This window comes from Stylophora pistillata, chromosome 1 (assembly GCF_964205215.1).
Source record: "Stylophora pistillata chromosome 1, jaStyPist1.2, whole genome shotgun sequence".
NCBI lineage: Eukaryota > Metazoa > Cnidaria > Anthozoa > Scleractinia > Pocilloporidae > Stylophora > Stylophora pistillata.
Window position 1 is genome coordinate 19,146,719 of NC_142519.1, and position 11,874 is coordinate 19,158,592.

The following is an 11,874-nucleotide window of genomic DNA, read 5'->3' on the forward strand; positions in this document are numbered from 1 at the left end:
ATATTTTGAACTGCGGTATTAAATAGGTATGATGCACGATCCTTCGCAGTAGATAGCGCTATTTATGCAATAGCGAAAATCAGACCTGAAAAAAATCAGGCCTGTACGGGATTCGAACCACTGACCTCTGCGATACTAGTGCAGCGCTCTACCAATTGAGCTAACAAGCCAACTGGGAGAAGGCCGTTAAGTTGATTCGTAATGAACCCGTGATGATAATAATGGATACAACTTGATTTGAAACTCTTGTTTGTTGTCAATAAAATTCATGTTTGGCTAGTTTGCACACAGAAAACTGCCTCACCTTTGTGGCAGATCCAATGGTTAATCTACTTAACCACGGGAAAACTGCTTCCACAGCTTTCCTTTAAAAAACCTATTGGGGATAAACCTTTCTATGGGGGCAGGCAGGAAGGCAAATACCCCCCTCTGCTCTAAAAAAAACTGTGCAAAGCAAAACATCTTGCATGTCAAAATGTTTCAATTTTAATGATCAAGTAAAGAAGTTAAGGGAGAAACTGGTGAATTTGTTGTCCAGGATATCTGTTCCTATGGATGAGAAAACAATTTTTATTATAGTGGCACAGTTTCGTTCTTCCTTTTAGGCCTCAAGAGACTTCACTCGAGGTCAGAAACATGTTAACGACATCAATACATTGCAGGAAGAGATCTGCTTTCGTCGGTATTTTCTCTCTTCCCATTTCTAGTATTATAACATCCTTTGAGACTATCTCAGATGCTAACGGTCGACCAGCAGGACACCTTACATTCTGAAGTACTGGATACGGCCGCGAGCTAGAATTAGAAGGTCTTCTGTATCTTCCCCTTGAAACTGTCGGAAACCTCCTCTGCAATTCTGTTAGTGCGCTATTAGCTGGCTGAGTTTGGCGAACGAAAGTCGTCTCCGATGTTGTTGGTTGACGTTCGTTACTAGGAAATCTTGTCGTTGACGGTCCGTGCTCAATTAACGAGCTTAGCTGATTAATACTGTCTACTGCAGCTTGTGCGATTTCTTTCACTTGCCCGGGAATCGAAGGGGCCGTCGCCATCTTTGTTTGGCAGCACAGGTAGAGAACTACCGCAAGGTGTTATGGGTAAAGGAATTTTGAGAAACATACAAAACTAATTCCAAACACACACAAAATTAATTACAAACACACAAAAAATTAATTCCAAACACACACACAATTAATTACAAACACACAAAATATTCGTCTTCTAAAACTATAATTAATAGGAATCGTAAAATTAATTTGGCGGTTTAATAAAATATTTTAGAAACGCAGAATATTAATTCTATCAATGTGTAAAATTAATTCACACACAGTAAAAATTATATGCACCATTTTGACCAGAGCGGGCCCTCATACTTTTCACTCTACTAATTTATTCTTGTTTTTCCCGTCACCATGTTTCAACCAATAGTATAGCTCAACTTTCTGCATCTAAACCCACACACAACTCACAATTCCTTCATTCGCCCTGACTAACGCTCGAAACGTCAGCTTTTTAACACTTTACAGTGGCCAATTTACGATTTCAACCTAGTTGATATAACCAATATACCTTGTTACCTCCACCGACGCAGCACCACAGTTTCTCTAGAGACTTACTCCCTTTATTTAGATACAGGATCATTGTGCATCATTGTTAACAGTTGCCAAATTTGTTTTCAAAAATTTATTTTAAAAAGTAAACTTACAGTTTATATTCTCTTAAGCTAACCAACCACGTTTTACGACTTAAAATGGTGAAGTAAATCAATTTCTTTCAAGCTGCTATTGTGAGTGGTCACGAATTCTGTGATTCTTTAAAGTCCTATTAATAAAATAGCGTCCATATTACCTCAGATAACGGAGCTGAGGAACCACATCCGATAGAGGAGCGATTAGAACGTAGGCCAGACAAAAACCTGCCCAAAAATCCTCACGAGGAAAAAAGGGTAGGAAATCTGGGTAGGAACCATGTCTCTGGCCCATCTTACGGAGGCTTTACTAAGTCAAAACTAGACGATAGTAAAGTGAGATATAGCTGAATTATTAAAATTGAAAGAAACGGAGCTCTGAATCGTTTGATTCAGAGGACTAGATGACTACAGCGTGCTACACCCCTTCTTATCATACAACCTCGTTCCCAGGGCTTTTTCCCTCAGCTGGGGTGGGGTGGGGGTGGGACCTGGGAAAAGGTCCTGGGAACGAGGTTGCTTATCATATAGTACCTCTGAATAAACTTCAATGATACACCGGCCTGGGACCCAGGCTCTGTAGTGTCTCGTGCCGACAAAATACTAATTTCTCTTCTTCACAAGCTCATTCGTCAAAAATAGCATGTTACTTCCAGGGCAAATTTTATCATTCTCTAGGGATGAAATTAATCTTAGAAGTCAGCCGATTTCTCTCCAGAAGGTGTTTGTACATTCTTGTCCAATTGTGGATCGGCAACACCGTTGTGTTGGGAAACTTGTGAATGCAGGACTGCTCCATTGGTCTGAGGAAACAAATACTATTAAATATGAATTCATGGAAACGCTGTCCAACAAAAAAATGTTTAAACGAAAACGAAGACAGACCGCTAGGTAAAGTCTTCGTATAACACATTTTCTATTTAACAATTATTCCACGAGCGCGCGTTGGATATATATGAGATTATAGATAGCCAACGAGGCGCGTAGCGCCTCGTTGGCTATAATCATCTCATATCCAACAAGCGCGAATGGAATAATTGTTTTATTAAAAATAACGCCTCCAAGATATTAGACAAATCTTCTCGACTTTATTTTGTAAGAAGAAACCGGATGTTACAATGTACAGATATTAGATTATGGTATATTGGTTCATATACCATAATGGCTAAGCCAATAAAAAGTCTTTAATTGCATTATCCAATGATCCAGTTTTTAATAAAAAATTATTACTACTGAAGTTCTTTTTTGATTGAAGAAGCAAATAATTTCTAACCTGTACAGCATGATATATTTTTTCCATCGTCTCCAATATTTTCTCCCTCGTTTGTTCTTGTTGGTCAATTTTGTCGCGAAGCTGGTCAAATTTATCAGCTAGTTGGTCAATTTTTTCCTCACCTGCAAATAGAACAGATTCTGGCGTTATTGTATATAAAGATCTAATTGGGAAAGCCTTGGTGAAAGTAATGTGGTGTGAAGATGAAATAATTTCGTTCGGCCTCTATATCTTATAGCAGGAAAACGGATATCCTATATGGGACTCCATAAGCTGTGATGGTGTTTACCGTCGGAATATTACCTAAAAAGTTCTATATTGTCTTTTGTTCGTGTCTCTCAGATTCATTTTGGCAAACACACATAAGAAGCACAAGGAATCTGGTCAGACCGAATGAGTGATTTTTATCACAAAAATGAACAGCGACGTCTACTGCAGGGGCGGATCCAGGATTTTTTTGAGGAGGGGGTGCACCGCTAAAGAATGGCGTATCTGACTGGTGACCGGACGTAACCAAATTGTAATAGCAAATACGAAGAAGCCTTTTGCCCAGGCAATAACGTAATATGAACTGCTGAGAATATTTACGCCGTTTAAGATAAATTCTTCAACCTCGTCTCTTGCTCTACTTCAACACAATAAACCACATAGTTTTTGTTTTGCAGAGCACCACTTGTATCAGAAAGCCGCAGGTCATCTCAGGGGGGGTGCGCACCCCCTGCACCCTCCCCCTAGATCCGCCCCTGTACTGTCTTATTTTCGATAGAAACTTCGAGGTTTGAGTGAGCCAGCAAAGATATAAAGGAATCATCTTCTCTTGAGTCAGTTGAAGCCTTCATAGAAGCTCTTCGTATTATCAAGAATAATAAAGTTCTAAAACGTCACTCAGCTTATAATCTCTGCTAAATCTGGAAGCGGATATCATATCTCACTTACTTGACAATGGAAATGAGGCTCCATGTTTATTAAGGTATCGCCTTGTGAGTGCAGGGAAGAGTTCTACTCTGCAGTGGTCTTCGTGCCTTCTTTGACGTTCTTCAGCTCTCTGAGATCAGAATTGAGATCATTATAACACAGGACTAAAATAATTAAAGTCAGCTACGCCGCCATGGATAAACCTTTACACAAAAGACAGTTTGGACTGCCAGCAGAAATTCCTGAAAATCAGACAGCCTTATTTGAGATGAGAATATATACACCGCTACATAGTTTGTCTTACAGACAGCTTCTCGAAAAAAATTAAAAGAATGGTGGGAAGGTTTACGTATACCTGGCACTGTAATGGACTAATATCTCATCCAAGTGAAATAGGAGTACTCTCAATTCGTACTGATGCTATAGGCTTGTATTTCATCTCTGATTAGCATACTCTCTAATATACTTTGTCTTGAAGAAGTTGACTATGGAAATTAAAAAAAGGAAATTTTTAACATTATGACATCAATCATACCTTTGCCCAGTTGTCTCCATACTTTTTGGTGTAGAAGAAACATACCGGTAGGGAAATGATATTGAACGGAACAACAATGGGATGATATCTTCCGTATTCTTCTGCAACTACCGCACGAGAAAATTTCCATTCCAGGTCCGCATTAGTCTGAAAAAACAAAAGACAGTTGCGTTAGGAATTGTAAATTTGAATAGGGATCAAGAATAGAAATCATCCTGAAGTGCTGAGCCTTTTCATTTCATTTATCTTTGATTAGCAGTGAAATTTCCTGTCAAGCTCGCACTGAAAGTTACATGCATTCAAAGGGTGTTGAGCATGTCTTCATTGGATATTTCTAGCCGGATAGCTCGGTACCTTAGCTCTCCTTTCCACGAATGCAGTTTGGCATTTGAGCCACTGACAATTTGAAAACGCGCTTCAAAAGCAACCTTTAGTTTAAAATTAGTGACAAATTAATAAGTTTAAAATTAAATTTTGGACGCACTACTTTATTTTAAGCTGAAATAAAGGGTGGTTGGTGGATGCAAGGATGAATATTTTTTACCTCGACCTTGTTGTAAGTATTCGTGAGCAAGGCAATCAGGATGTTGACCAGCATAATCACTGAGATGATTAAGAAGGAAATGAACAGGATACCAACAACATAATCGGACCAATCGTCGTGAGCCTCCATCGTATCCAATTCGGTCAGACCAAAAACAGACCATACAAGATATTTAGCTGTCTGGAGTAAACTGCAAGATAAGGGAGGTACAATAGAATTTCCGTCACAAAAAAGTTAGAAAATATCTTAAAAATGCATTTGCAGTATTTGATTGGAAATCGTTCCAATTTCCCTCATTTGTGTTTTCCTCGTTGCTGGCGCTCGAATTGATATATTGGTTAAGAAGTCTTCTTGGCAAAATTTATCATTTCTGTTTTGATAGGAAAAGACAGTGAATAGTCCAAAGAAATAAAGAGTAGGAGTATAATTATGCCATATATAACAGTGGTACATATTCAAATCCAGATCGAAGTGTTCCGATGAACTTCACCTACCAGGCTGATTTTCCTTCAGTACAAAACCTGAAAACGAACAAGAATATTAAGATGACTTATACAACAGAAATAGAAAGCAAAATATGCAGACAAAAATTCGGTCAAACGGGAATACTAAAGGTTACGCACTAGAGGTATAATGAACTTGCAAAGGCTCTTTTCTTAGTAAAAGTAACAATTTAAAAAGCGTATGAGCCCTGTATACCTACATACTAGAATTTTATAATAATTCATTTATTTGCTACCGGAACTTTTTTCAGAAAATGAGCAAAAACAAAAGGGGAAGCTTTCATGAATAGAGAAAGCATCCCCAAGGTCTACTTGGTACATGCTATTAAACACTTCTCCTACAGTTGAAATTCTTTCTACAGACCCTCCTATCTGACCGGATCCGCTGAATTCTTTAATTTGACTCGTCTCGTTTGACTCCTTTCGGTGTGGAGGCGTCCAAAAGGAAATCTCGGCAATGTATACCTTCGTGATAGCTGCAGAAAAAGCCATTATGACGAAAGAGAATTGCGTCAAAATGATCAGTAAGTCGATACACATTCGGAACAGAGCAAGCTGAAGAGGTCCAACTGTTTTGTTCACCTCCAGAATGCTTGAGAACCTTAGTGTTAGAAGAAGAGTGCTGATGCCAAAAAGGAAGTTGACCAGTTGTAGTAATCGACTTTGATGTGCGTCTGCTTCGCTAAGAGTAACGCATCGAAGAACGAACATCATAAAGAACAAAACCAGGATTATCAAATCAACGTAATTCCACATATTTCTGCAAAGAAAGAAACAAGTAGATTATTCTTCACTCCCTAAATATTTTGAATGAGATCCTGGGTGGACGACCTGTAAAAAAATATAGAAGTACTTGTCAGCAAAGAGAAAGTGAGTCTGTAAGACCGCGTATTGGATGGTTGTAATTTTCAGGCGATCGTTTGGTATTATCCTCTGATGTAAGGCAAGCTATGGGTGTGTGTCGGGGGGGGGGGGGGAGGGGAGGTTTCATTGATGATTAATTCAATCGCTTTAAAGATCCAAAGATATTGAGCAAGTAGAAGACTACCCCGATTATCTTACTAACCGTAGGTAAACCCGAACTCTTTTTTCTTTACAACTCCGGTATTGCTGAAGTTCGGATAACATGAAGCCTATGTAGAATATCAGTATTAGGTATTCCTCTGTTCTCACTGAGACAGACGAGGCAAGAACGCATAATCTAAAGTGCAGCACTAAAAGAACAACTTGACTGAGCCGGTCTTTTATAGAAATTACGAACGGTGTTCTCAAGTAATTCAAGTACAAATCTGCAAGAGGAAAACACAAACGTTTTTTCTGATAGTCATTGTATGCGACAAAAGTGATCGATCACACAAAGAATCATTTGGGAGATAGTTTAAAGCCTTCTATCTACAGCATAAATTTAAATAAATTGGTTGAAAAGAAATAGTGTGAAGTACAGCTACCAATAATATCGATCCCAGTGAAGTATCTATTTTAAGTTAGGTACCAGGGGGTCTAAACAGTTTCCTCAGGTATTGCCTGAAAGATGCAAATGAAAAAAGAAGGAACATAGAAATATAAATCGTTTCATAAATGGGAATCGATATCGTTTCTAGTATGATGCAAATACATAGGTTTAAAAACTTACGACCAACGAATAAGTCGAAAAGAACAGGTATGAATATAAGTTACGAAATTGGTCTGGTTAGTTGCGTGGTAAACAGTTGTCATGACGACTGCCATCCGGCATTAGATAAAACCCTGAGTTAAGAGGAGCATTTGCAAAACTAAATAATTTGGATATATCAGCAAAGTTGAAATGGTAAATTGGCCACCGTAACGATTACAAAAGCTGACGTTTCGAGCGTTAGCCCTATTATTCGACAATATTCACCGAGACGAAGGGCTACCGCTCGAAACGTCAGCTGTTGTAATCGTTACGGTGGCCAATTTACCATTTCAACTTTGCTGATATATCCAAATTATTTCGTTACTCCCACCGACGCAGCCCCAAACAGTTTCTTTCGAAACTATCAGCCTTTATGCATTTGCAAAATTGCTCATCCTTGAAAAAGATTTTTGCATTCTTAGATAATTGTTGAACTCTTATCTACACAAGAATAGTTATCTGATACCAGCCAATATTCCGGTATTTTCACTTAACTCAGAGTATTGCATGATCTTTCAAGAAGTGTTTGTAAGAAAAAAAAAAGGAAACAAGAAATGATATGTGTGCAAAGGCCCTGACCTCTTGACCTTCTGGAGTTGCGCAATGGCTGTTTTCGAAAGAAGTTCCCATACCTCTGAGTAGTTTTTTCTCGAAAGATTGTTCCATGTAGAAAAAAAAGGCGATGAGGGGAAGTAAAATGGGAGTCAAAATCGTCTCCAGTATGGTAAATAAAATCACCATCAATCTCGCCTTCATTCCTTGTCGATATTTGGATGGCAAACCATGCTTCCATCTATTTTTAAACACCCTGTACACCAGACGATGGGAAATGAACTGCAAGTAATTAGATGCGAGGGAATTAATAAGGTATATGTTAGAGTAGTGCAAAGACGTCATGGGGGTAAATTAGGGCTGCAATCCCCTGCCCCCTCTGCTAGGATTGGATTAACCAGCTAATTGCCTATCCACGGCGGAAGATCGCCCTGCCCAGGCTAGCACTCTACCCCTTGGATATATTGTTAGTCTTCTTCGACCCTCTACGGAAGAACAGCAAGGTCAATCCGTTTTCCGCGCGAATGAGTAGAATGTATGAACAAGAATACTTAATAATACTTAAAAAATGGTATCCGGTCGTTTCGTATCCACGGTCGTTTCGTACCCAAATGCAGTCGATTCGTATCTAAATTTGAAACAGTTCGTGTCGCTTCGTAGCCAATGCCAACTGCTGGTAGGTTCGTACCCAAACCACCCATCGATTCTCACCCGTCCCATGCCAATATACATTTATTCGAAATACCTCACTCGAGAGCATGCGAACAGATGCCAGTTGTTGCATACGACAAGTTGGTAGGGTCAAGTGAGTAAAACAAAAACAAAATTATGTTTTTTATATCTGTAATCTTCTTAACAAGAACGGTTTTTAAAATAACATAAAGATAAGGTTGCATAAAAGTTTCTGGTGGAGATTTTCTATATACCTGTCTTATGACTCCCAGATCCCGCATTTCCGTTCCAGTCCTTACACCATTTGGCCGTATTTCAGAAAGGATACCATACTAACAGAACTTATTTAACGAAAGTACTATTGTTACTCATAATAAGAAACCGACCTTACTTAAAATGGAAAACACGACTTAATTGATTGAGAAAGAAACGACCGGTAACCGAATAAATAGAACCTCAATAACATATCTAGGTAAATGACCCGTTTTCAGGTGAATTTTAGAACTAGTTCCTAAGTTACTAATCCCGCTGGCTTTATTTGAAGTGTGCAGTTTGTAAATCGGTAGTAAATGTGACTTAATACGTTCAATTAATTTCAATTTTCTTTTTTTGTCTCCTTTGCTTTAATCCTCTCAGCCTCAGTACTGTGCTTTATTTTTCCAGTGTCTGTTTGGGCAGATGGTGGAAATACCATTGCCCTCGAAAAAAGAACTACTGACATTAACAGGTAAAGGTAAAGTTTGTTTACGAGCCTAGTGGCCCATTAGGACGATGCTTAACTCCGGTTTCTGTAGCATGAAGCGACCAGGAGTATTTCTACTCCCCCTTGGATGGGATGCTAGTCCATCGCAGGGTTACCCCCAGCATTAAATTGCCGGTACCCATTTATACACCTGGGTGAAGAGAGGCACTGTGAGAGTAAAGTGTCTTGCCTAAGAACACAACACAATGTCCCGGCCGGGGCTCGAACCGGACCACTCGATCCGGAGTCGAGCGCACTAACCATGGGGCAACCGCGCCTCCACACTGACATTAACATCAACCAACCAACAAGATAACTGCAACAATAATCACAACAATGCTTGAAAAAATAACTATAAAAATCATAAATATGATAATAATAACTGACAATATTAAGAAAAGTAAATTTATCCCACCTTCTTCTGTTGGTAGTAAATTGCTGGCTGAGTTATACTATCAAGTAGAGATGCACTGTTTATAATGGATTTTTCTTCTGCTGGGGTTACTTGGTCCATCAACGCAACAGAGAAGTCTTGAACCTTTCTCGCCAGATTGTGGAAGATTTCCGCACTTTCGTCTCGTTCTTGAGCAACTTTCTTAAGCTTTGCATTACACTATTGTTAAGATGGCAAAAAGTTATACTTTAGAGTTTTGCCTCTTTAAACTTGCAATTTAACTTGGAGTGGGGCCCCTCGAGATAGTCCTCTCTTTCGATTGGATGCTTTAACTGCTACTGACATATCCAAGTCTGGTCTTACAACACTCGGTGCGTATACCGCTCTATGATTTGTTATCACCAGTCCCCTTTTACCTCCGTGTTAAATCTACTAGTACTCTGGGATAATTAGCTTGATACCTGTTTGGTTCTTAAATACTTCCTTATTTCTGTGATCAAAAAAAGAAGTTGGAGCCCTATTGGAAACACTTCTTAGCAGACAGCTCCAGAAACGGACACTGTCTTCACATCGTACGGGACCTTCCTTTTTATTTCAAGGATTTTAAGACAACGAATAACTACTGAAACGAACAAAACTTTCCCAACCCAAACTGTGATCTACTTGATATGTATAAACACACACGTACGGATAAAAAAATATGACATCGAACTCAATTCTGTTTAACTGTCACTGAATGACATTGAGACAACTTCAGTAATGTTATACCTCTTCCGTATGTTTTTTCTTAACAACCTCGTACTTAGCAGTCATTCAATGGATTTACAAACCTGAAAGGATGTTTCTAAGGGGTTTTGACAGGAGCACAAGTTCTCGGCTGTAATGACATCTTTAATCTCTGCAACCGTTTTTGGAAATTGTTTAAGGAGGCCTTCGATTTTTTCCTCACCTGCACGTTGAGACATGAAGTTTGTTAGTAAGAATTAGACTAAAAATTTGAAAAGAGAGGGAATAGATGGATGGAAATGTAACTTCACGAAACTGAAACTCACGTGAATCGATATTACCTCTATGAATAACAACATCATCGCCCAAAAACCAAGTACTAGTTTTTCAGTCTGTTATTATTAAATGCTTTCACCGAATAAGGAAGCTTTTCCCTACAAGGTAATTTTTGTTTATCAGCTGAGGCAATAATGTGCATTGGCCACCGTAAGGAGTTTCAAAGCTGACGTTTCGGGCGTTAGCTCTTCGTCAGAGCGAATGTTACTCTTCACTGAACTCAGTTGATAAAACTAAAATTACCCTGCTGCTCCCACCGACGCAGCACCACAGTTTCTTTAGAAAACTACTCCCTTTATTCATTTACCTTTTTCCTACAACCAAGTACTAGTTTGTCGGTTTCCTCTCGGAATTTGTAATTGAAAAAATTCAGAAACGTCTGGTTTCAATTCATAAGGGTTTTTTTTAAAGCTGTATGACTACTGTATAACAAAATTACCCTACTTATCACGATCATAACCCTTCAATGGTGCACGCTGTTTGCCCTAGGAGACATGCATGCACATACCGTGTAATGCTAACAAATATTGGACGACTTTTACAATGCGTCGTTGGTGAATTCATCGTCTATGATGCTGACAAAGACAGATTAAATTACCGTACCGTAAGTTTGATAAGATGGAGGTTTGTTTATATTTTAGTACATTTCTTGAACGGTTTTCGTCAGATGTAACTTGATCGAACAAACACAAAGCGTGTTTCTTTGAAGAATTGATAAACGCTCTCTCAGTTTTTCAAAATTTCCTTTACTCTTGATGTTTCTTCTTTTCCTTGATGCCCTCTTACTAGGTAGTTTAGCTTTAGCGGCTTTCTTTCATTAACAAGACCGTCTTTTAAAACGGGTGGCACTAATTACAGCCTGAGGGGATATCCATTAGCTACTTGTACTTTTACATCAATGAATCAAATACCACGCATATCGTTGCCTGAATTCGGCAACCGGGCTGTCTCAATGATATGGTGATGCATGACACGAGTGCCGTGCCGGAATTGCATAGTATTCAAGCCTTTTTGAACGAAAAAAAAAATCAAAAAACATGCAAACAGACAAACAAACAAATAGACAAACAAACGTACGAATCAAGTCACAGCCACGAAAATAATAATTAGAAAAAAGCATCTGTAACATATTCGATGACTTTCATTCATGACAGGCGCAAATAGTTTTACCTTCTTTCGGCCTTGTTGGTATCCTGAGGGGCTCACTTGCGCTTCCATCTTCTTCGTTTATCACTGTTGAACAAATCAGTTCAGTCATCTCCCCGTTGTGTACGCGCTGGATCAATGAAAAGTTTAAAATCTCTTCAGTATCGACACAAATTACATAACGTGATCATAGCTAGC

At 38.9% G+C, this 11,874-nt stretch overlaps 1 protein-coding gene across 2 annotated transcripts; it reads right to left on the minus strand.

Annotated features, from left to right (window-relative positions):
- Positions 1–826: 826 nt before the first annotated feature.
- LOC148741552 (short transient receptor potential channel 5-like) lies at positions 827–11,874 on the minus strand. Of its 2 annotated transcripts, XM_088744034.1 has the most exons (12): positions 11,701–11,874; positions 10,299–10,417; positions 9,490–9,687; positions 7,741–7,942; positions 6,521–6,743; positions 5,819–6,214; positions 5,446–5,472; positions 4,952–5,141; positions 4,408–4,554; positions 3,894–4,002; positions 2,958–3,079; positions 1,058–2,487 (listed from the first exon to the last, which is right to left on the minus strand). In XM_088744034.1, exons 1-12 carry the CDS (start codon positions 11,786–11,788, stop codon positions 2,377–2,379), a joined length of 1,932 nt encoding a protein of 643 aa, XP_088600160.1. In that variant the 5' UTR covers positions 11,789–11,874; the 3' UTR covers positions 1,058–2,376. The 2 variants fall into 2 exon arrangements, 1 of the variants encoding a protein (XP_088600160.1); XR_015994981.1 differs by lacking the exons at positions 7,741–7,942; positions 9,490–9,687; positions 10,299–10,417; positions 11,701–11,874 and adding an exon at positions 827–1,049 and having other exon boundaries at positions 1,846–2,487; positions 6,521–7,289.